The sequence below is a fragment of the Scyliorhinus canicula genome, chromosome 11, assembly GCF_902713615.1.
Source record: "Scyliorhinus canicula chromosome 11, sScyCan1.1, whole genome shotgun sequence".
Lineage (NCBI taxonomy): Eukaryota > Metazoa > Chordata > Chondrichthyes > Carcharhiniformes > Scyliorhinidae > Scyliorhinus > Scyliorhinus canicula.
This window is the reverse complement of record NC_052156.1, coordinates 98,344,447-98,369,465: the sequence shown is the minus strand read 5'-3', so window position 1 is coordinate 98,369,465 and position 25,019 is coordinate 98,344,447. Positions and strand designations below refer to the sequence as shown.

The following is a 25,019-nucleotide window of genomic DNA, read 5'->3' as shown; positions in this document are numbered from 1 at the left end:
TATAGAAACATTAAAAATTATGAAGGGAATAGATAGGATAGATGCGGGCAGGTTGTTTCCACTGGCGGGTGACAGCAGAACTAGGAGACATAGCCTCAAAATAAGGGGAAGTAGATTTAGGACTGAGTTAGGAGGAACTTCTTCACCCAAAGGGTTGTGAATCTATGGAATTCCTTGCCCAGTGAAGCAGTTGAGGCTCCTTCATTACATGTTTTAAGGTAAAGATAGATAGTTTTTTGAAGAATAAAGGGATTAAGGGTTATGGTGTTCGGGCCGGAAAGTGGAGCTGAGTCCACAAAAGATCAGCCATGATCTAATTGAATGGCGGAGCAGGCTCGAGGGGCCAGATGGCCTACTCCTGCTCCTTATGTTCTTATGTTATCCCTATTTGTTGGCATAATCACTCCTGGAGCGAGGTATCCTTTCTTCACAATCTTACAAAAATTAAATTAAAACATTGGGGTTTCTTTTTAATATCTTAGGGGTCTGGTCTGGGTTCGTAATAACAGTGTCTTATGGAGCAGTGAGGTATAATTACTGTTGGCTGAATATTAGATTAATACGTTGGATGCAAATACAGAACTGATTCTCCTTGCAAAGTGAACACATTTGGGAAGGTTTTGTTAATTTCAATTATAAAAGCATTTAAATCTGCCTTTGTGTATCTGTAAGAGGTTCAAGTGTGTTGTCTTTCTTGCTTTAGACACGTTCCCTGCTGAGTGTGTTTGAGGAAGATGCAGGCACACTAACTGAGTATACAAACCAGTTGTTGCAAGCCATGCAGAGGGTGTATGGTGCTCAGGTATGTACTTTGTTTTCTTATTGATTTACATCTGTTTATAATGAATATGAATTTTGAGTCCTTAATCTAGAAGTCTGTGTCTCTCAGCTTTCATGACTCAGCTACTTTGCATTCTAATTACAAAGAGGTGTGTTTGCAATGCATAGCCTTTCTCTCCAAAAATAGATTCAGTTCTGTAAAGCATTCAGCAAATATGTGAGTTAAACCTCATCCAGCCACTCCTTTTAGCAGTCGATCATATATTGCCAACCTGAGCTAAATAAAGAATGAGGATAGGCATTTACCACTCCCAATAACAATGGAAAGTTAGGAAAAGTACCTCTTCATCTGATTTCAGAGCACATGCCAATAATTTATTGTAAACCAAATACATATTGGAATTGAATATAAATTTGCAAAGAAGAAACTTGCAGGGCAGAAGAGCCTCCCCCAAATGTTTGTCTCCTCCAATCATGATTTTAACTTCACAACTTTTATTGTTGTTTTAATGTTTTATGTTAATTATTGCTAGTTTCCTCCATGGCAGCAGATTAGTTTGAACAGGGACTATTGCTTAATTAATGGTGGTGCTCAAGTGATCTTTGTATTCCTCTGTTATAACCCATCTCCCGAGACTTAATTTTCCATTCCCCTTCCAAATATTTTAAATCCCAGTATATGAAACTTGCACCCACTCTTTACCTTTAATTTCGCATTGACCCATTTTAATCTTCATTCGTTAAACTCCATTTTAAACTCATGTGGCAGGGGATGGGAACCAGATTAGGAAGTTAAGAGGTCAGTAAAGAGGCAGCAACTAAAGTCAGTAACGTACTAGATAGTAAACTCATTGTGACTAAGGAGAAGAGTAGACAGGGAAGAGATGATGAACGCAAAGGGACAGGTGGTCTGAGGTGCATTTGTTTTAATGCGAAAAGTGTAGCAGGTAAGGCATATGAATTTAGGACTTGGATTAGTACCTGGGAATATGATGTTGGTATTACTGAGACTTGGTTGAGGGAAGGGCAAGATTGGCAACTAAATATCCCAGGGTATAGATGCTTCAGGAGGGATAGAGAGGGAGGTAAAAGGGGTGGAGGAGTTGCATTACTGGTCAGAGATGATATCACAGTTGTGATTAAGGAGGACACTATGCAGGATTCGAGCACCGAGGCAATATGGATAGAGCTAAGAAATAGGAAGGGTGCAGTAACATTGTTGGGACTTTACTACAGGCCTCCCAAAGCGTGAAGTAGAGGTACAAATAGGGTGTAATAGGGTGGTCGTGATGGGAGATTTTAACTTCCCCAACATTGAATAGGACTCGTGTAGTGTTGGAGATGTAGATGGAACAGAATTTGTAAGGAAGGCAGTGAGTCCGCGAACATGTCCCTGAGGTATGGGGCCAGGACTGGTGCAAATGTTTTGTTAAAGTCTGCCGGAACCCTCCCCGCCTGCATGGAGCTGAAGCTCTCCATGATTTCTCCCAGGTATATTGGTGCTTCCAGCTCTGTCTAGAAACTGTTTCATTCCCGTGTCCCCGTTGGGGGGCTTGGAGGTGTACAGCCCCAGTAGAAGGTCTCAAATGCCCGGTTGACTTCCTTTGGCTCTGTTACCAGTCTGCCTCTGCTATCCATAACCTGCGCTATTTCCCTCATGGCTGCCTGCTTTCTCAGCTGGTGAGCCAATAGGCGGCCAGCCTTGTCTCCGTGTTTGTAGAAGGTCCCCCGTGCCTGGCGTAATTGGTACACTGCTTTCTTAGTGGATAGCAGGTTAAAGTCCATTTGTAGCTTTTTCCTCTCTGCCTGCAGCCCTACGGTCGAGGCCTCGGAGTATTTTCTATCGACTTCCACTAGCTGTTGCCTGGCCACCCTCTCTTCCCTACCTCTGCTTGTCTTGTGGGCTATGATCTCTCCTCTGATCACGGTGAGGGTGAGACCTCCCCGTTTTGGTTTTTACTAACGTAATCGCCTATGCCCGCTATATTTTTTGGCAGAAGGCCTTGCCGGCCAGGAGGACCGTATCCTGCCTCCATTTGAGGCACTGGGCCCGGCCTGTCACCAATCTCACATCCATATATTGTGGAGCGTGGTCAGAGATAACGATTGCGGAGTAGTCCCTCCCTGTGATCCCTGGAAGCACTGATTTTCCCCACTGCAAAGTCGATACGGGTATATACTTTGTACACCTGCGAAAAGAACGAGAACTCCTTTTCTCCCGGATGCAGGAACCTCCATGGGTCCACCACCCCATCTGTTCCATGAAGGCTCCTAGCTTCCTAGCCATGGCAGAAGGTTTCCCCATTCTGGGGTTTGATCGGTCAGTGGGTCCAGCACGCAGTTAAAGTCGCCCCCCCACCATAATCAGTCGGTGTGGGTCAAGGTCGGGGATTTCCACCATGGTCGTCTTTATGAATTCTGTGTCGTCCCAGTTGGGAGTGTACACATTTACCAGTACGACCGGTGCCCCTTCCAGGACACCGCTGACCATAACGTACCGTCCCCTTGAGTCCGTAACTGTCTTGGTTTCCGTAAACCTTGCCCTTTTGCTAATTAATATTGCTACCCCTCCTAGCCCTCGTCCTGTAGCATGAGTGGTACATCTGTCCCACCCAGCCCTTCCTTACCAGCAGTCGGCCCTTCTCCCTCAGATGCGTCTCTTGTAGATAGATTATGTCTGTTTTTAGGCTTCTTGGTTGGTTCACCTCTTAACCTTCTCTAACGAAAACAGCCTCAAGTCCCTCAGCCTTTCCTCATAAGATCTTTCGTCCATACCTGGCAACATCCTGGTAAATCTGCTCTGCACCCTTCCCAATGCTTCCACATCCTTCCTATAATGCGGCGACCAGAACTGCACGCAATACTCCAAATGCGGACGCACCAGAGTTTTGTACAGCTGCAACATGACCTCATGGCTCCGAAACTCAATCTGTCTACCAATAAAACCTAACACCCCGTACACCTTCTTAACAGCCCTATCAACCTGGGTGGCAACTTTCAGGGATCTATGTACATGGATACCGAGATCTCTCTGCTCATCCACACTACCAAGAATCTTACCATTAGCCCGTACTCTGTCTTCCTGTTACTCCTTCCAAAATGAATCACCTCACACTTTTCTGCATTAAATTCCATTTGTCAGCTGTGCAGCTTATCTATGTCCCTCTGTAACCTGCAACATCCTTCCGCACTGTCCACAACTCCACCGACTTTAGTGTCATCTGCAAATTTACTCACCCATCCTTCTACGCCCTCCTCCAGGTCATTTATAAAAATGACAAACAGCAGTGGCCCCAAAACAGATCCTTGTGGCACACCACTAGTAACTGGACATCAGTCAGAGCATTTCCCATCAACCACCACTCTTTGTCGTCTTACAGCTAGCCAATTTCTGATACAAACTGCTAAATCACCATAAATCCCATGCCTCCGTATTTTCTGCAATAGCCTACCGTGGGGAACCTTATCAAACGCTTTACTGAAATCCATATACACCACATCAACTGCATTACCCTCGTCCACCTGTTTGGTCACCTTCTCAAAGAACTCAGTAAGGTTTGTGAGGCACAATCTACCCTTCACAAAACCGTGTTGACTATCCCTAATCAAATTATTCCTTTCTGGATGATTATAAATCCTATCTCTTTTATAAACCTTTCCAAGACTTTGCCCGCAACAGAAGTAAGGCTCACTGGTCTTTAGTTACTGGGGTTGTCTCTACTCCCCTTCTTGAACAAGGGGACAACATTTGCTATCCTCCAGTCTTCTGGCACTATTCCTGTAGACAATGACGACATAAAGATCAAAGCCAAAGGCTCAGCAATCTCCTTCCTAGCTTCCCAGAGAATCCTGGGATAAATCCCATCCGGCTCAGGGGACTTATCTATTTTCACATTTTGCACAATTGCTAACACCTCCTCTTTATGAACCTCAAGCCCTTCCAGTCTAGTAGCCTGTGCGCCCTGTCTATTTCTGGTGGGTTTGGGAATATCTCCTTTCCCACTTGCTTGCCCATCATTTGGATGATGTAGCCTGTTGGCCCTCTATCCCCTCTGGCAGACCCACTATTCTAATATTCTGCTATCTGGACCTACTTTCCTGGTCCACCACTTCCCTCTTAGGCTTTCCTGGGCCGTTACTAACCTTTTTGCCTTAGCTTCTAGGGCTATCACTCTGTCGCTCTGGTCCAAGGCGGCTCCCTCCAACTCCAGAATCGTTTTTTTTTCCTGTGCCTCCACTTTCCTTTCCAGGCCTTCGATGGTCTGCTGTATTTTGTGCGTCGTCTCTGCCAACGCCTCCTTCACCATTGCGTGGAGCTCTGACCAGAGCGCCTCCTTTATGCTGGTCGCTGCGTCCTGCTCGCGCTCCGCTGTTTGGTTCGCCATTGTGGTGAATGCACTATTAGTTTACCAGTATACTGTGTTGCATTATACCATGCCATCAACCCTGTGGGCTCCATCTATGGGCCATTGTGTGGCTTCACCCACAGGGGGAGATGTGGAGCATGTATAGGCTCCACCCATGGCTCCACCCATGGCTCCGCCCCTTTCAGGAAGTATAAGAGCAGCTGACCTGCGGGACCGCCTTCAGTAATGTATCGGTCGCAGACAGGCAAAGTTGTAAGCTGATTAAAACCACTGTTTACTTCGACTCGAGTCTCCGAGTGAATTGATGGTCGCATCAGCCATCCTCTTCCCTTTCAGGCTCGCCCGCACCTCCGTCTCGTCTTGTGGGACAGCCTGCCTGCGCATCTGCTGCTCCTGCACTTTTCCCTCGCTGTTGCTGCTTGCGTCTCACCGTCCCTTCGCTTTGGTGTTTTTCTCCAGCCATCTGTCTCTCTCTCTCTTTCTTTCCACGCTGTTGTTTCTTACCCTGGGGTTGCTCTCCCTTCCCCCGCTCCTCTGCTCTGGCTGGGTCTGTTTCAGGCTTCGGTTTTCTTTTTTTTGTTGGGGTGGTGTAGGGGGGGGGGGGGGGGGGGGGGGGGGGATGGTGTTGTACTTGGTTCTCTTTCTTTCTTTTCTTTTCTTCTCTTTTCTTTTTTCTTCTCCTCTTTTCCCTTCCCTCTCACTGGGTCAGGACGAGAGATGTTTTCTGGTCTGGACGGGAGTCCCCCTTTGTCTCGCTCACCACGTGTTCGCCACTGGTCCGTTGGGGGGGGGGGGGGGATCGCTCCAGTTGCTTGAATTGAACAGTTCCTCAACCAGTGAGTGTCTCGGTGTCCATGGATACTGTTGCCACTTTATTATCAGCCCACAAGCTGCGAGTATGTTTCTTGTATTGACCAAATGACCACACAACCAATATGTTCGTTCAAAAGACAGTTTATCATAAAACACAAGACTTATTTCTATGTACAATGATACACGCGGCTATGTATTAAACTACGCCTTTCAACTGAGGTGGCCTTTACTTAACTTCTGGGTGACTGTCTCTGTGCGGGAGATGAGGCCTTTATCTGAGTCCCCATGTGTGTTGGCTGGAAATCGTCAGGTTCGTCTCGGCTGCGGCTTGTCTCTCTCTCAGGTAGCAATCGTGGGTCTTGAACTTGGCTGGTCGTTATGCTGCAGTTGGTGTGGGCACAGGCCGATCCCAAAGAGACTGATCCCTAGTGCGCAGGGCTTCTTAACCTTCTTCTCTTTCGCGCCTTTTTGGGCGGGGTTAAATCAGGGTCCAATAGATTGATACAGTCTCAATCACTCTGACTCATACCAACCATTTAGGGGCAGTATCTTGATGGCTGAGCGTTATTGTTCCAAGTGTGTATGCCTTTGCAAATAAGGCGGAACGGCACCGGGGAGTCTGCTACTGTTGCTATTCCTTGATTTGGGTCTATTGTCTTGGGGAAATCGGTGATTGACCTTTAACAGGTGCAAGTTTCAGGTCGGTCTGGGTTTCCTTTGCGCAATACACAGGGGCTGTGCACTGTCTGTGTCCTGGCTTGATTTGCTAAAAATGAGCAAACGTGTCCCCACTGTTTAAAAAAGGAGGTAGGCAGAGAGCGGGTATTATAGGCCAGTGAGCTTAACTTCGGTAGTAGGGAAGATGCTGTAATATATCATCAAGGAAGAAATAGCGAGGCATCTGGATAGAAATTGTCGCATTGGGCAGACACAGCATGGGTTCATTAAGGTCAGGTCATGCCTAACTAATTTAGTGGAATTTTTTTTTTAACAAACAATTTATTGAGGTATTTTTTGGCATTGTAAACAGTTGCAGATAACAGAAATATGCAAACATCAGAGGAAAACCAATATTTCAATCAAACCATAATACACATACCCGCTCCTCTCCCCTAGACACTACCCGCCTATTTATCCCTCCTACTCTACTCTAATCTCCTCTCTTCTCCCCCCCCCCCCCCCCCCTGCTGACGTTCATTCTCCCGCGAAGAAGTCGATGAATGGTTGCCACCCTCGGGCGAACCCTGATACAGATCCCCTCAAGGCGAACTTAATTTTTTCCATACCCAGAAAACTTGACATGTCCGAAAGTCATATTTCGGTCTTCGGAGGTTTTGAGTCCCTCCATGCCAGCAGTATTCGCCGCCGGGCTATCACGGAAGCAAAGGCCAGAACATCGGCCTCTTTCTCCCCCTGGACTCCCGGGTTTTCCGAAACCCCGAAAATTGCCACCCCTGGACTCATCACCACCCTTGTTTTCAGCACCCCGGACATGACCTCCGCAAATCCCTCCCAGTACCTCCTAAGCTTAGGGCATGCCCAAAACATGTGAACGTGGTTCGCTGGTCATCTAGCGCACTTGTCCTCTACCCCAAAGAATTTGCTCATCCGAGCTACCGTCATGTGGGCCCGGTAAACGACCTTAAACTGAATTAGGCCGAGCCTGGCACAGGTTGTGGTTGCATTTACCCTACTCGGGGCTTCTGCCCACAGCCCGTCCTCCATCTCCCCGCCAAGCTCCTCCTCCCATTTAAGTTTCAGTTCCTTCGTCTGGGACTCTTCCCCCTTCATGAGCACCTTATAAATATAATAACTAGGAGCAGGAGTAGGCCATCTGGCCCCTCGAGCCTGCTCCGCCATTCAATGAGATCATGCTGATCTTTTGTGGACTCAGCTCCACTTTCCGGCCCGAACACCATAACCCTTAATCCCTTTATTCTTCAAAAAACTATCTATCTTTACCTTAAAAACATTTAATGAAGGAGCCTCAACTGCTTCACTGCGCAAGGAATTCCATAGATTCACAACCCTTTGGGTGAAGAAGTTCCTCCTAAACTCAGTCCTAAATCTACTTCCCCTTATTTTGAGGCTATGTCCCCTAGTTCTGCTTTCACCCGCCAGTGGAAACAACCTGCCCGCATCTATCCTATCTATTCCCTTCATAATTTTAAATGTTTCTATACGATCCCCCCTCATCCTTCTAAATTCCCAGTCTACTCAACCTCTCCTCGTAATCCAACCCCTTCAGCTCTGGGATTAACCTAGTGAATCTTCTCTGCACACCCTCCAGTGCCAGTACGCCCTTTCTCAAGTAAGGAGACCAAAACTGAACACAATACTCCAGGTGTGGCCTCACTAACACATTATACAATTGCAGCATAACCTCCCTAGTCTTAAACTCCATCCCTCTAGCAATGAAGGACAAAATTCCATTTGCCTTCTTAATCACCTGTAAACTAACTTTCTGTGACCCATGCACTAGCACACCCAGGTCTCTCTGCACAGCAGCATGCTTTAATATTTTATCGTTTAAATAATAATCCCGTTTGCTGTTATTCCTACCAAAATGGATAACCTCACATTTGTCAACATTGTATTCCATCTGCCAGACCCTAGCCCATTCACTTAACCTATCCCAAATCCCAAAGCACGTTCGGTGGCTCCTGCTATTTTTGGACTTTTGGGCTCTTTTAAGGGCCCGCAACGGCGCTGATTTGACTTTCCCCCGGGTGGGAACGCAGCCTCTGTGCTTGGCGGCCGGTGGATGGGCTGGACTAGAAGTGGAGTGACCAGAAAATCAACTTTGCAGCAGAAGAATGTGCGAGGCAGAAAGGACAAGATGGCGGCGGGCAGGGAACCGGCAGCGTGGCAGCAGAGGGCGAGGGAGTAGCAGGAGCTGCTGCTGCGCTCCTTCCAGGAACTAAAAGCTGAGATCCTGGAGCCGTTGAGGGCATCGCTGAACAGGCTCGTGTCGACTCAGATGGCTCAGGCTGCGGAGATTCGGGAGCTGCAGCAGAAGGCTTTGGAGAACGAGGACGAACTCCTGGGCCTGGCGGTGAAGGTGGAGTCGCATGAGGCGCTTCACAAGAAATGGTTGGCAAGGATGGAGGAGATGGAGAATCGCTCCCGCCGGAAGAATCTGCGGATTTTGGGGTCTCCTGGAGGGGCTGGAAGGTTTGGATTTGGGGGCCTACGTGGTCCTGATGCTGAACTCGCTGATGGGCGCGGGGTCGTTCCTGGGACCCCTGGAGCTGGAGGGTGCCCATCGGGTGCTGCTGCGGAAGCCCAGGCCAAACGAGCCGCCCAGGGCGGTGCTTGTCCGCTTTTAACGCTTGGTCGACCGTGAGTGTGTGCTTCGTTGGGCGAAGAGGGAGAATACGGAGATCAGGATCTACCAGGACTGGAGTGCGGAGGTGGCGAAGAGAAGGGCTGGGTTTAACCGGGCGAAGGCAGTGCTCCACAAGAAGGGGGTCAAGTTTGGCCTGTTGCAGCCGGCACGCCTGTGGGTCACTTATAATGACCGCCAACTTTATTTTGACTCCCCGGAGGAGGCCTGGACTTTTGTCCAGGCAGAGAAGCTGGACTTGAACTGAAGACTGGGGGCTGGGGAACGTTGTACGCAGCCTTGTCCTCCTTGGTATCCTTTCACTTTTTTAGGTGCTATTGGACGATGTTTTTTTGCTGTTCTGTTTTTTCTTTTCTGCTTTTCGGGACTGTTATCTGTTTACTTGGGTGTTTTATCATATCATGTTGGGATTTTATTATTTCACTGGTTGCGGGTTTGGGTGGGGTTCGTGACCCTGTTGGATCATGTGCCTGCCTTCCCGCGTTTTGGGTCGGGGCTTGGAATGGGGGGGCGGGCTTTTCTCCCGCGCTGAAGAAGCAGGGGACGGGGTCGGCATTGGGGGAATGGGTGTGTGACACTGGGGAGGGTAATTGGGGTGGCGGGAGCAGCCGGGGTCAGCAGGAGTCGGCTGACTTACGGAAGTACAATGACTGGAGTTACGCAGCTAGGGGAGGCCCTAGCTTGGGGGGGGGGGATTGCTGCTGGGATGGCCAAGAAGGAGCTGGAGCATGCAGAGGGGGTCGGGATGGGGGTCTGTTGCTGTGGGGAACGTGGCGGATTACGGAAGGGTGATGGCTAGTCGACGGGGAAGGGGGGCAGATGGCCCTACGATCCGGCTGATCACCTGGAATGTGAGGGGACTGAATGGGCCGGTCAAACGGGCCCGCGTGTTCGCGCACCTGAGGGGGCTGAAGGCGGACGTGGCCATGCTTCAGGAGACGCACCTGAAGGTGGCGGATCAGGTTAGGTTGAGGAAGGGGTGGGTGGGCCAAGTGTTTCATTCGGGGCTGGATGCAAAAAACCGGGGGGGTGGCGATCCTGGTGGGGAAGAGGGTGTCATTTGAGGCGTCGAGTGTGGTGGCAGACAGTGGCGGGAGGTACGTGATGGTGAGCGGCATGCTGCAGGGGGAGCGGGTGGTGCTGGTCAATGTATACGCCCCGAATTGGGATGATGCGGGTTTCATGCGGCGCATGTTGGGCCGGATTCCAGATTTGGAGCCTGATAATGGGGGGGGGGATTTCAAAGCAGTGCTGGATCCGCCACTGGATCGATCCAGTTCCAGGACGGATAGGAGGCAGCTAAGGTGCTGAGGGGGTTTATGGACCAGATGGGAGGGGTGGATCCATGGAGGTTCGCGAGGCTGAGGGCCAGGGAATTTTCATACTTCTCCCATGTGCATAAGGCCTACTCCCGGATCGATTTTTTTCGCTTTGAGTAGGGCGTTGATTGCGAGGGTAGTAGACGCTGAGTACTCGGCGATAGCCATTTTGAACTATGCACCGCATTGGGTGGACCTCGAGCTGGGGGAGGAGAGGGACCAGGGGCTGCTGGCGGACAAGGTGGTGAGGGAGCAGGTTCGAGGATGTATCGAGAGGTATCTAGAGGCCAATGATAATGGGGAGGTCCGAGTGGGGACGGTCTGGGAGACACTGAAGGCTGTGGTTCGGGGGGAGTTGATCTCCATTCGGGCCCACAGGGAGAGAGGGGAGCAGAGAGAAAAGGAGAGATTGGTGGGGGAGATGGTGAGGGTGGACAGGAGGTACGCGGAGGCCCCGGAGGAGGGATTGCTGAGGGAGTGGCGCAGCCTTCGTGCTGAGTTCGATTTGTTGACCACCAGAAAGGCGGAGGCGCAATGGAGAAAGGCTCAGGGTGCGGTGTACGAGTGTGGGGAGAAGGCGAGCAGGATGCTGGCACACCAGCTCCGTAAGCGGGATGCGGCTAGGGAGATTGGTGGCGTTAAGGACTGGGGAGGAAATGTGGTGCGGAGTGGGGTAGATATTAATGGGGTCTTCAGGGACTTTTATGAGAGACTATGTCGGTCCGAACATCCGGCGGAGGAGAGGAGGATGGGGCGCTTTTTGGACTGGCTGAGATTTCCGTGGGTGGAGGAGGGACGGGTGGAGGGTCTGGGGGCGCCAGTTGAACTTGAGGAGCTGGTTAAAGGGATAAGGAACATGCAGTCGGGGAAGGCGCCGGGGCCGGATGGGTTCCCGGTTGAATTTTACAAGACGTATGCAGATCTGCTGGGCCCCCTGTTGGTTAGGACCTTCAATGAGGCAAGGGAGGCGGGGGGGGGGGGGGGGGGGGGGGGGGGGCTTTGCCCCCGACGATGTCTCGGGCGCTGATCTCCTTGATTCTTAAGCGAGACAAGGATCCCCTGCAGTGTGGGTCATACAGGCCGATCTCACTCTTGCCAAGTTGTTGGCAAAGATCTTAGCCATGAGGATAGAGGACTGTGTGCCGCAGGTTATCCACGAGGATCAAACGGGGTTTGTGAAGGGGAGGCAGCTGAACACTAATATACGGAGGCTCTTGAACGTTATAATGATGCCGGCGGTAGAAGGGGTGGTGGAGCTAGATGCGGAGAAGGCTTTTCATAGAGTCGAGTGGGGGTACTTGTGGGAGGTGCTGGAACACGCGCTCCCCCCACGCCGGTCAGCCATAACCTATCTTGGGCCCGGCCCATGCGCCGCGACATTCTTTGCTCGCCTCTTGGTCACCGCCACCCTCGACCTCCTCTCCATTACCTACTTCAAATCCTCCCCCCCCCCCCCCCCCCCCCCCCCCCCCCCCCCCCCCCCCACCTGACTCCCTTGACTAGCCAAACTGCTAGCTCGGTGACTCGTCCCTCCGGCACCCGCTTGTCTCACTGCCATTGTTTCCCCGATCCCATCTCCCCACTCCCCAGCACACCATCCCCCACTCCGACCCACTGGAGCAGTCTCACTGACATAAGAAAGATCAAGCAAGATGTAAACATCCAACAGCACCGCGAGGCTGCTCCAGGTACAATACAGTTCCAGCTGTGTACACAGAAAAGTGATAACCCACGTCCCTTTCTGAGCATGAATAAAATAACACCGCAATAACACAGTACCCGTACATCACCCATCCGAAACAAACATAAAAACCATAAACATAAATGAAACGAAAACCCCCAACCAACATCCTTAATCCCCATTGCTGACCGGCCACCCTTATGTAACAATAAAGGCTCCAGCGCACTCCGAGAGCCCGACAAAAAGTACTCACCACAGCAGAGAAAAAAAAAGAGAAAAGAAAGCAACAGCAAAAGACCATACAAGAGGCGGAGCCCCCCCCCCACCCCCAACACCCACACACCCACACACCCCCACAGGCAAAAGCTGCCCAAAAGGTTAATACACCACATGGCACCATTAAAGCAGTAAACAGTCGACCAGCAGTCCAGGCACAGTAGGCATCCCCTCAAATGGTAACTCTCGGACCCTAGCTTGCGTCTGTGGGTCCTTTTTTTGAGACCAGCCCCTGATCCCTAGCGAAGTCCATCGCTTCTTCGGGCTGGGCTCAGAGAAGTAGTGGTGTTGGCCCTGATGCGTGACCCAAAAACGGGCCGGGAAGAGCAGACCAAACTTCACGTGCTTTTTGAATAACACCTCCTTAACTTGTTTAAAGGCTGCTCGCCGCCTGCTGGCGTCAAAAACGGGCGGGTTTGACGCCAGCCCCCCCCCCCCCCCCCCCCCCCCCCCCCCCCCCCCCCCCCCCCCACCCACCGGGAACCGATTCTGGTCCCCGGTCGGGGCTAGCATGCCGCGGCCGTGAACTCCGGCATCGCGGGCTTAACGAATTTCGTTAAGCCCGCTTGCCAGAGTTTGCGACGGTTGACGCGTCACATGACGTCAGCCGCGCATGCGCGGATTGGAAGACTCCAACCCACGCATGCGCGGATGACGTCATCGCGCATTTGCGCGAAACCCGCGCATGCGCGGGCCGGGATGCCCCTAAGCCGCCCCGCGAATTGATACAGCGGGGTGGCGGAAGGACAAAGAGTGCGCGGGAATCGGACCCGCTGCCCGCGATCGGTGCCCACCGATCGCAGGCCCATGGCACCCTTGGCACGGGCGTGGTACTGCCGTGCCAATCGGTGCCATGGTTGCCAAGATCCGAACTTTACGGCCGTTTTTACGAACGGCCAGAACAGGTGTGTTTGCCGTTCGTAAAAACGGCCGTAAAGGGCTTGGACTTCGGGCCATCCGCCAGCTGAGAATCGCTGCTCGCCGTAAAAAAACGGCGGCAGCGATTCGTGTCGGGAGTCGGCTGTGGGGGTGGGGGAGAATAGCGGGAGGGCGTCAGACTAGCGTGGCTGTAAAAATTTACGACCCCCGCTATTCTCCGCACCGTCGTGAGTGCGGAGAATTGCGCCCACTGTTATTCCACGTGTTGCTCTTAGCGCTCTTTGCCCACTGCAGCACCTGCTCCTTCTCCACACAACTGTGGAACCTGATCACCATCGGATGGGGGGGACCCCCCGGACGCATCTGTCTCACCTGTACTCTGTGTGCCCCCTCCAGCTCCGGCGGTCGAGGAAAGGCTACAGCCTCCATCAGCTGCACCAACAGATCAGCCACAAACGCTGTGGCATGAGCTCCCTCAGCCCCCTGAGAGGTTTGATGGATGGGTTCAACCAGAGGTGGAAGCCGTTTATTGAATTCTTTGAGGAGGAGTCGGGTGGCGGGGGGAAGGGGGTTAAAATGGGGAAGGTGGGATATGAGGAGGGGGTTGTATTCAGGGAGCGGGGGAGAGTGGGTGCAGTGTTATATAATGTTTGGTTATTCTTCTACTTTTGTTTGTTTATATGAAAATACCTTGAATGAAATAATTTTAAAAAATTGTGGCCGTGATTCTCCGCACCCGGGAGAAATCGTGAGGCTGGTGTCAAAAACGGGCGGGTTTGACGCCAGCCTCCGCCCCCCCGACCGGGAACCGATTCTGGTCCCCGGTCGGGGCTAGCATCCCGCGGCCGTGAACTCCGGCATCGCGGGCTTAACGAATTTCGTTAAGCCCGCTAGCCAGAGTTTGCGACGGCTGACGCGTCAGATGACGTCCGCCGCGCATGCACGGATTGGACGACTCCAACCCGCGTATGCGCGGATGACGTCATCACGCATTTGCGTGAAACCCGCGCATGCGCGGGCCGGTATGCCCCTCAGCCGCCCCGCGAATGGATACAGCGGGGCGGCGGAAGGATAAAGAGTGCGCGGGGTAAGTACCCGCTGCCGTGGTACTGCCGTGCCAATCGGTGCCATGGTTCCCCAGATCGGGACTTTACGGCCGTTTTTACGAACGGTCACACCAGGTGTGTTTGACGTTCATAAAAACGGTCGTAAAGGCCTTGGAATTCGGCCCATCGGCCAGCTGAGAATCGCTGCTCGCCGTAAAAAAACGGCGGGCAGCGATTCATGTCGGGAGGCGGGCGTGGGGGGGGGAGAATAGCGGGAGGGCGTCAGACCAGTGTGGCCGTAAAAATTTACGCAGCCCGCTATTCTCCGCACCGTCGTGAGTGCGGAGAATTGCGTCCTATCTTTTAGACAGATATGGGTCCCGTAAAAAGGATTAAATTAATGTACATAAAAAAAATATACAGAGATTATTGCTGTTTTAATGCAACCAGAGCAAATTGGGTGTAATCTGATTTCTAATCCTTTCAATTAAGGGTAAATTAGATTTTTTGTGTTGCACTTTTGTCTTGATGCCATAAAAATATATTTGTCTGTTTTAATCAATGATTCCGTTCAGTGAAACCATGTGACTTTGGATTTTATTGCTTGGCAGGAATACAAGTGCAATTCATTTTGAGGCAGCAAGCACCTGATCCAATAAACACCTGATGCCAACATGTAGAGCTTGAAATGAATAATGTGCCTGCGTTTTCTCTGAAGGATGATGCAATTTCTTATGTGGAGTTACATCAGTGTTTTTTAAAATTTCTTTCTCCAGGGCCCACTTGTACTTGCGACCTTCGCGACCCAGACCAGCCGCATCATCTCTCTTGCTTTGTCATTCAATGTTACATTTGTGCAAAGGACTTCAGCCAACGATTTAAGTTCTCGCTGCATCCTTTGACAAAAATCAAGAGGTTCCCATGCTTCAAATGTCTTCAAATGCTTTTAAGATTTTGAGGGTTTTAAACTTTCATTTACCAGTACTTCCCTGTGTAAAACACGCACGTGCTTTGCATCCTAATTTGCATTGGTACAATTAAAGCCATCCCTCAAGAAAACATCTTTTTCTGCTTTGTTCCTGATTTCAGTTTCATAATAGGTTGTTCACCAGAGGCCCTGGAGCTCTGTATACAGCTCACACCAGCACTGCTTTGTCCTGCCATGGACTCCTGAGAAGTTCGCACCAGCAGAGACAGTTGTGAGATTCTGGCCTGTTTGTGTCTCTGGCCCTCTCTTCCATATTACAAAATAATCCATCTTCAGTTCTTCATACTTGCTTGCTGGCAGTTACAAAATGATGGAATCTCTCATCTGTGATTTCGCACCCAAAGCATGGTGCACCGAAAACAGCCTCTCTCTAAATGTTGGAAAGACCAAGGAACTGATCATCGATTTCAGGAAGCGCGGCATGACACACACTCCCGTCTGCATCAATGGCTCCGAAGTGGAGATGGTCGATAGCTTTAAGTTCCTGGGGGTCACCATCACCAACAATCTGTCCTGGTCCACTCACGTTGGTGCAACAGTCAAGAAAGCCCAATAACGTCTCTACTTCCTGCAGAAGCTAAAGAAATTTGACATGTCTGCATCGACTCTCACAAACTTCTACAGATGTGCGATAGAGAGCATCCTATCTGGCTGCATCACAGCCTGGTATGGCAACTGCTCAGTCCAAGATCGCAAGAAACTGCAGATTGTGGTGAACTCAGCCCAAGGCATCACACAAACTTGCCACCCCCACATTGATTCTGTATACATGTCTCGCTGCCTCCGGAAGGCAGACAGCATTTTCAGAGGCCCCTCCCACCCAGTCATTGTCTTCTTCCAGACCCTTCCATCAGGCAGAAGGTAGAGAAGTCTGAAAACCCGCACATCCTGACATAGGAGCAAGTTCTTCCCCACAGCTACAAGACTCCTCAACGACTCCCCCCTTGGGCTGATCTGTTCTCTGTGAGAACACTATTCACGATGCCCTTGCTGCTCTTGCTCATGTGTTTGCTTTGTTTTGCCCCTTTATTCCACACTGTAACCAATCACTGTTTTGCCAATGTTCCCTGTTGATTATTCTTGTGTCTACTATGGACTTACTGTGTACGTTCCTCAGCCGCAGAAAAATACTTTTCACAGTACTTTGGTACATGTGACAATAAATCAAATCAAAGCTTACTTCTTGGTTTCCAGACAGTGGTGACACAAAGTGTTGAGTGTGTTTATTCCAGTGTTGCCATGTGTCAACCGCATTGACTGGCCTCATTTAATCGGTATTCCTTTTTGGCAAACCTGGCTTGCCTTCCTTCACACTGTCCAATAGCTGTTACTGTCGTCAAATACATCCACCCCAGTCACAGACTGCTGGCCACTTCACGTTGTGGGAGTGCAAGCGGACATTGAGCAGCATGACCACTAAGTCGTTGGACAAACCGAGCAACATACAGAGGGCATACATCAGAGCGGGGCTCCAAGCTGGGCCATCACCATTAGCATTACGGCCACGCTGGTCTGACGCCCTGCCGCTATTCTCCCCCCCCCCCCCACGCCCGCCTCCCGACACGAATCGCTGCCCGCCGTATTTTTACGGCGAGCAGCGATTCTCAACTGGCCGATGGGCCGAAGTCCAAGCCCTTTACGACCGTTTTTAGGAACGTCAAACACACCTGGTCTGACCGTTCGTAAAAACGGCCGTAAAGTCGCGATCTGGGGAACCATGGCACCGATTGGCACGGCAGTACCACGCGCACTCTTTATCCTTCTGCCGCCCCGCTGTATCCATTCGCGGGGCGGCTGAGGGGCATCCCGGCCCGCGCATGCACGGGTTTCGCGCAAATGCGTGATGACGTCATCCACGCATGCGCGGGTTGGAGTCTTCCAATCCGCGCATGCGTGGCTGACGTCATGTGACGCGTCAGCCGTCGCAAACCCTGGCAAGCGGGCTTAACGAAATTCGTTAAGCCCGCGATGCCGGAGTTCACGGCCGCGGGATGCTAGCCCCGACCGGGGACCAGAATCGATTCCCGGTCGGGGGGGCGGAGGCTGGCGTCAAACCCGCCCGTTTTTGATGCCAGCCTCACGATTTCTCCCAGTTTCGGAGAATCACGCCCATTGTTCTTTCTGATGGTTTGATGGGGTTTGCCTTCCGCATCAGTAAGAGTGACAACTGTAGGTTATGGGGTTCTGAGGCACTTTACAACATAGTACTGATACATTTTATTTTATTGTCTTTACTCCAATGCTTCATGCTGCAGAAAATTCCTCATGTGCTGGCTTTTTGTTTTTGCAGAATGAAATGAGTATCGCAACTCAGCAGCTGTCCAAACAGCTTCTTGCATACGAGAAACAGGTGAGCACATGGTGTGGATTTTTATTCTGATATTTCTTTCAGGATTACTTTTTAAAGTAGCTTGAGTTGTGCCAGATAAGGGTTCATTGTGGTAAACTAGTGCAAGGGTCGTCAAATTCAGTTTAAAAACCTAGTAGTTGAAAGTAATCTCTATCTATGTATGAATGTGTAATCCTATTTGTTTTTATTCGTTCATGGGATGTGGGCATCACTGGCTGGGCCAGCATTTGTTGCCCATCCCTAATTGCCCTTGAACTGAATGGTTCAAGGGCATTCACCCGAGGAAGGAGCAGTGCTCCAAAAGCTAGTGTTTGAAACAAACCTGTTGGATTTTTAACCTGGTGTTGTAAGACTTCTTATGGTTGTTAGAGCATTTCAGAGGGCATTTAAGAGTCAATCACATTGCTGGGCGCCATGGTTAACACTGCTGCCTCAGCGCCAGGGACCCTGGTTCAATTCTGACCTCGAGTGATTGTGTGGAGTTTGTATGTTCTCCCCATGTCTGTGTGGGTTTCCTCCGGGTGCTCCGGCTTCCTCCCACAGTCCAAAAATGTGCAGATTTGGTTTATTTGCCATGCTAAATTACCACTTAGTGTCCAGGGGTGTATAGATTAGGTGGTGTTCTGAGGGTATGGCAGGGGAGTGAGCCTAAGTAGGGTGCTCTTTCAGAGGGTTGGTGCAGATGTGATGGGCTGAATGGCCTCCTTCACTGTTGTAATTCTAATTCCACTAAATTAGTTAGGCACGACTTGCCCTTTATGAACCCAGACATGTCCAATGGGACAATTTCCATCCAGATGCCTTGCTATTTCTTCTATGATAGATTCCACCATCTTCCCTACTACCAAAGTTAAGCAAACTGGCCTATAATTACCCGCTTTTTGCCTAACTACTTTTTTAAACTGTGGTGTCACGTTTGCTAATTTCCAATCCGCTGGACCATCCCAGAGTCTAGTGAATTTTGGTAAATTATCATTAGTGCATTTGCAATTTCCCTCACCATCTCTTTTAGTATGCTGGGATGCAATCCATCAGGGCCAGGAGACTTGTCTACCTTTAGCCCCATTAGCTTGCCCATCACTACCTCCTTAGTGATAACAATCATCTCAAGGTCCTCACCTGTCATAGCCTCATTTCTATCAGTCACTGGCATGTTATTTGTGTCTTCCACTGTGAAGCCCGACCCAAAAAACCTGTTCAGTTCCTCAGCCATTTCCTCGTCTCCCATTATTAAAATCTCCCTTCTCATGGTTGAAAAAGGAGAGAACACAGGGGAAGATGGCGGAGGGTCAGGGACCGATCCTGTCCGCTCAGTGGTCAACGGAGCAGCTAGTGAGCTTCCGCCATGAGAAATCTGCCCATCAGAGGAAGGAGAACTTGAAAGACTTGGCTAAGTGATGTACCCGATAAAGGCAGGGATTGACCACATGGAGACGAGGTTGAAGGCCCAGAGCCATGCGATCCAGAAGGTGGAGGAGGCGGTGGGGGAACACGAGAAGCAGCTTGTCTCGATGGCAGCGGAGATGGGGTTGATGCGGGATCAGCAAAGGAGGCTGCAGGAGAAAGTGGAAGATTTGGAGGCTGCGAGGAGCGGGCGGACAGTGCCCCTCGACCAGGCTGATCAGATGGAATTTAAGAGGGTTGAACGGGCAAGTCAAGAAGGTCTGTGTGTTCTCACATTTGAAATGCTTGTAGGCAGATGTAGCGATGATACAGGAGACACACCTGAGGGTGGTAGATCAGACTAAGCTGAGGAAAGGGTGGGTAGGGCAGGTATTTCATTCGGGGCTAGATTCCAAAACAAGGGGGAATGAGGATTCTGATTAACAAGCGGGTGGCGTATAGTGGGAAGTATAGTGGCGGACTCTGTGGGGGTGGTATGTACGGTGAGTGGGAAACTGGAGGAGATTCTGGTGAATATTTATGCTCCGAACTGGGAAGATTTTATTTGGTGGGTTCATGAGGTGGGTATTGGGGAAGATCCCTGATCAGGACACGCAGCGGCTGATTATTGGAGGGGATTTTAATACGGTTATAGATCCAAGGCTGGATCGGTTGAGCTCAAGGTTAGGGAGTGTGTCGGTGGCAGCGAAGGAGCTAAAAGTGGTTTATGGAACACATATGGGGAGTGGATCCGTGGAAGTTTGGGAGGCCGAGGAAAAGAGGAAATTCTTCTCCCATGTACACAAAGTGTACTCCCGAAGTGACTTCTTTATTTTAGATATGACATTGCTCGTGGGGGTGGTAGATGTTGAGTACTCGGCGATAGTAGTGTCAGATCATGCCCTGCACTGGGTGGACTTATGGGTGAGTATGGGGGGACAGAGCCCCCAATGGAGGTTAGATGTGGGGCAGAGGAAGAGCTGTGTGAGCGGGTGAGGGAGGCCATCCAAAGCTATGTGTAGATAAACGATACGGAGAGGTTTCGGCAGCCACAGTATGGGAGGCGTGAGAGGGGAGTTTATCTCGATGCGGGCACACAGGGAGAATGCGGAGCAGGTGGAGATGGATAGACTAGTGGAGGAGATCCTTCAGGAGGACAGGAGATACTCGGAAACCCCGGAGTGACAGAAGCTGCAGTTGGAGTTCGGGTTGCTTTCTATGGGGTAGACGGTGTGGCAGCTGAGAGTGGCGCGAGAGGCATTGAACGAATATGGGGAGAATATGAGGAAGCAGGAGGCTGCGAGGGAGATTGGGAGAGTTAAGGACGGGGGGGGGGGGAAATATGGTCCTGGACCCGGTGGGTGAACGGGATGTTTAGGCATTTCTACAGAAGGTTATACGAGTCAGAACCCCCAACCGGGGTGGAGGGGATGAGGGTGTTTCTAGAGGGATTGGAGTTTCCAAGGGTGGAAGATTTGAGTTTGATTTGATTTATTGTCACATAGAACAAAGAAAATACAGCACAGAACAGGCCCTTCGGCCCACGATGTTGTGCCGAATTTTGTCGTGGATTAAGAGCAAATTAATCTACATCCCATCATTCTACCGTAATCCATGTACTTATCCTATAGCCGCTTGAAGGTCCCTAATGCTTCCGACTCAACTACTTCCACAGGCAGTGCATTCCATGCCCCCACTACTCTCTGGGTAAAGAACCTCTATCAAGTCTGCCCTCATCCATCTCCGTTCCAATGAGAAAAGGCCTGGCACCCTCAACCTTTCCTCGTAAGACCTACTCTCCATTCCAGGAAACATCCTGGTAAATCTCCTTTGCACCTTTACCAAAGCTTCCACATCCTTCCTAAAATGAGGCGACCAGAACTGCACGCAGTACTCCAAATGTGGCCGTACCAAGGTTTTGTACAGTTGCATCATCACCTCAGGGCTCTTAAATTCAATCCCTCTGCTAATGAACACTAGCACACCATAGGCCTTCTTCGCAGCTCTATCCACTTGAGTTTCAACTTTCAAAGATCTATAAACATAGACCCCATGATCTCTCTGCTCCTCCACATAGCCAAGAACCTATTCATTAACCCTGTATTCTACATTCATATTTGTCCTTCCAAAATGGGCAACCTCACACTTTTCAGGGTTAAACTCCATCTGCCACTTCTCAGCCCAGCTCTGCATTCTATCTGTGTCTCTTTGCAGCCGATGTACCGAAGTACAGTGAAAAGTGTGTTTTTGCGGCCGAGGGGAGGTATACAGTACGTACATAGTAGACAAAAGACGACGAGCTGGTGGAGGGTCTGGGGTCCCAATTGGGCTTGTTGAACTGGTGGAGGGGCTAGAGGCCTGCAGTCGGGCAAGGCCCTGTGTCCGGACGGGTACCCAGTGGAGTTCTATAAAACGTTCTTGGGAGTGTTGGGGCCCTTGTTGGTGAGGGCGCTTAATGAGGCGAGGGAGAGTGAGGTGCTCCCCCGACGATGTCGCAGGCCTCAATTTCTCTCATCCTGAAGTGGGAAACGGACCCAGAACAGTGTGGGACGTACAAGCCAATCGCTCAGTTAAATGTCAATGCCAAGCTATTGGCGAAGATCTTGGCCTCGAGAATAGAGTATTGTGTACCAGTGGTGATAGGGGATGACCAGACGGGGTTTGTGAAGGGGAGGCATTTGGCGAAGAATATCAGAAGGCTGTTAAACGTGATAATGATGCTCTCTGAGGGACGAGAAGTGGAGGTGGTGGTCGCCATGGATGAATGTGGAAAAGGCCTTTGATCGGATAATTATGGGAGGTCCTGGGGCGGTTTGGGCAGGGTTTTGTGGACTGGGTCTGATTGCTGTACCAGGTACAGGTGGAGAGTGTGCCGACAAACCGGGTGAGCTTGGACTATTTTAGGCTGCATCGGGGGACGAGGCAGGGATGGCCACTCTCTCCACTGCTTTTTGCCTGATGGCGCTGAGAGTGTCGAGGACTGGCAGGGTGGTGGTTGGATCACAAGTTCTCGTATGCGGACGACCTTCTTCTGTACATTTCGGACCCGCTGGAGGGATTAGAGGGATTATGGGGATCCTAGAGGAATTTGGCAGGTTTCCGGGGTATACATTGAACATGGGGGACAAAGCGAGGTCTTTCTGATCCAAGCGGGGGCAGGAGAAGAGGCTGGGAGAGATGCCGTTCAAGCTGCTAAGGGGGAGGTTTCGGTATTTGGGCATCCAGGTGGCGCGGGAGTGGGAGCAGCTACACAAGATGAATCTGGCTCGGTTGGTGTAGCAGATGCAGCGGGACTTTAGAAGGTGGAATGTGCTCCCGTTGTCACTGGCGGGGAGAGTGCAGATGGTGAAGCTGACAGTTCTCCTGAGGTTTCTGTTCATATTTTAGAGCCTTCAGATTTTTATACCCAAGACTTTCTTCAAGAGGGTGGATGTGGTGATTTCTGGGTTTGTGAGGGCGGATAAAACTCTGTGGGTGAAGAAGATGCTGCTGGAGCGGGGTCGAGGGGTGGTGATGGGGAGGGCTGCGGCCCTACCGAAATTTATAAATTATTATTGGGTGGCGAACATAGCAATGGTCAGGAAGTGGGTAGTGGGGGAGGGGTCCGTGAGTGAGTGGGTCCAGGTGGCCTCATGTAGGGGCACGATCATGTAGGGGCAATGTTAATGAGTGGCGGAAACATATGGGGGTGGTGGGGGCATTGATGTGGCAGCAATTTGTGGCAACCACTGGTTTCCTCTGGGGGGGCTAGATGGGGGATTTTGGGGTGGCAGCCGGCTGCAATTGGGGATTTGTTTATAGATGGGGGCTTCCCGCGTTTGGAGGAATTGAAGGAGTTTGAGCTTCCTAGTGGGAATGTATTCCGCTATCTGCAGGTGAGGGACTTTGCGCAGAGGCAGATTTGACCTTTCTGCACCTGCTGCCCCAGGGGTTCAGGACAAGGTAGTGTCGAAAATGGGAGTGGGGGAGGGGAAGGGAAGGTAAGGTATCAGAAAGTTATAAAGAGCTCATGGATTGGGAGGGAGCCCTGCTAAGGGAGGTGAAGTGAAAGTGGAAGGAAGAGCTGGGTAGGGAGTTGGAGGTCGGGTTATGGGAGAATGCCCTGAGGAGAGTCAACGCATCCTTGTCGTGTGCCAGCCTTAGCCTGATACAATTTAAGGTGGTCCACAGGGCACACATAACTGTGGCCCGGATGAACAGGTTCTTTGAAGGCGTGGAGGATAGGTGTGGATGGTGTGCGGGTGGGTCCGCGAATCATGTCCATATGTTTTGTGGCATGTCCAAGGCTTCGGGGATTTTGGCAGGGTTTTACCGAAGTCATGTCGGAAGTACTGAACGTAAGGGCGGTTCCAAGTCCAGAGGTAGCGATTTGTGGTGTGTCAGAAGTCCCAGGAGTCCAGGGGTGAGAGAGGCTGATGTCTTGGCCTTTGCCTCCCTGGTAGCCCGGAGACGGATCTTATTGGCATGGTGGGACTCGGAACCCCTAAAATCGGATGTATGGGTCAGTGACATGGCCGGGTTTCTCAGGCTTAAGAAGATTAGATTCGCCCTGAGAGGATCGATGCTCGGGTTCGCCCGGACGTGGCAGCCGCTTATCGATTTTTTTTTTTGTGAAAATTTAAGCAGTCAGCAATGCCTTAATAAAAATATATATATTTTTAAAACTGCCATCATTGGAGCCTACTGCTTACTGCGCACCAACCTATTCACTTAAACAGATGACTATTGATAACTTTAGCTACTCCCAAGTCACTTAGCACCATTTTGATGTACAATGCTATTTGTAAGCTATGTCGAAGTGTTAACTTTGGCAATGTCAGTGGGCGGCATGGTAGCACAGTGGTTAGCACCATTGCTTCACAGGTTCCAGGGTGCCAGGTTTGATTCCGGCTTGATTCACTGTCTGTGTGGAATCTGCATGTTCTCCCTGTGTCTGCGTGGGTTTCCTCTGTGTGCTCCGGTTTCCTCCCACAAGTCCCAAAAGACATACTGTTAGGTCATTTGGATATTCTAAATTTTCCCTCTGTATACCCGAACAGGCGGTGGAATGTGCCGACTAGGAGCTTTTCACAGTAACTTCGTTGCAGTGTTAATGTAATCCAAAATTACAATGGACAGTCTTTTCAAAGCCATGGCAAACTCTCCAGTGTCCTCACTGAATAACTGATTCCTTGTTCCAAACTGAGTTTTTTTTTTTGCAATCTCCAATCTTGAATTGTAGTTCTGCTTAAGCTTGCACAAAATGTACGACAGTTAAATGTCTTATAGCTTTGCAGATGCAAGAAAATTCTTGAATGTTTTCAAGACTTCTGGACCGGTTTCTATCATAAAAGTTGTAGTTTTCTATTCCCCCACTGCCTGATTAACCGTTGGATTACCAGGTGGCAACATGGTGGCACAGTGCTGCCTCACAGCATCAGGGACCTGGGTTTGACTCTGACCTTGAGCGACTATCTTTCTTCCCGTATCTGCATGGGTTTTTTCCAGGTGTTGCGATTTCCTCCCACAGTCCAAAGATGTGAAGTTAGGTGGATTGGATGTGCTAAATTGTCCCTCGGTGGGGGTTACAGGGATAGGAAGGGGAATTGGGCCGAGGTTATGGTGCTCTTTCGGAGAGTTGATGCAGACTCAATGGGCTGAATAGCCTCCTTCTGCACTGTAGGGATTCTATGATTCTAAGGTCTTTGGAGATATTATTAGCAGTGAAATATATCTTTGGCCGTCCCAGATATGAACTGACAGGTATGAACTGATAGGTTATGATATCTCCCAGTTGTCCAATAATACTTGT

At 50.5% G+C, this 25,019-nt stretch overlaps 1 protein-coding gene across 1 annotated transcript in view; it reads left to right on the top strand.

Moving 5' to 3' along the window:
• Positions 1-707: 707 nt before the first annotated feature.
• Positions 708-25,019, top strand: part of appl2 (adaptor protein, phosphotyrosine interaction, PH domain and leucine zipper containing 2) — a 170,492-nt gene continuing 146,180 nt past the window's right edge. The window contains exons 1-2 of the mRNA XM_038810881.1: positions 708-802; positions 17,786-17,845. Of these exons, the coding sequence (XP_038666809.1) occupies positions 779-802; positions 17,786-17,845 (84 nt within the window). The 5' untranslated portion in view covers positions 708-778. The remainder of the gene's footprint in view (positions 803-17,785; positions 17,846-25,019) is intronic.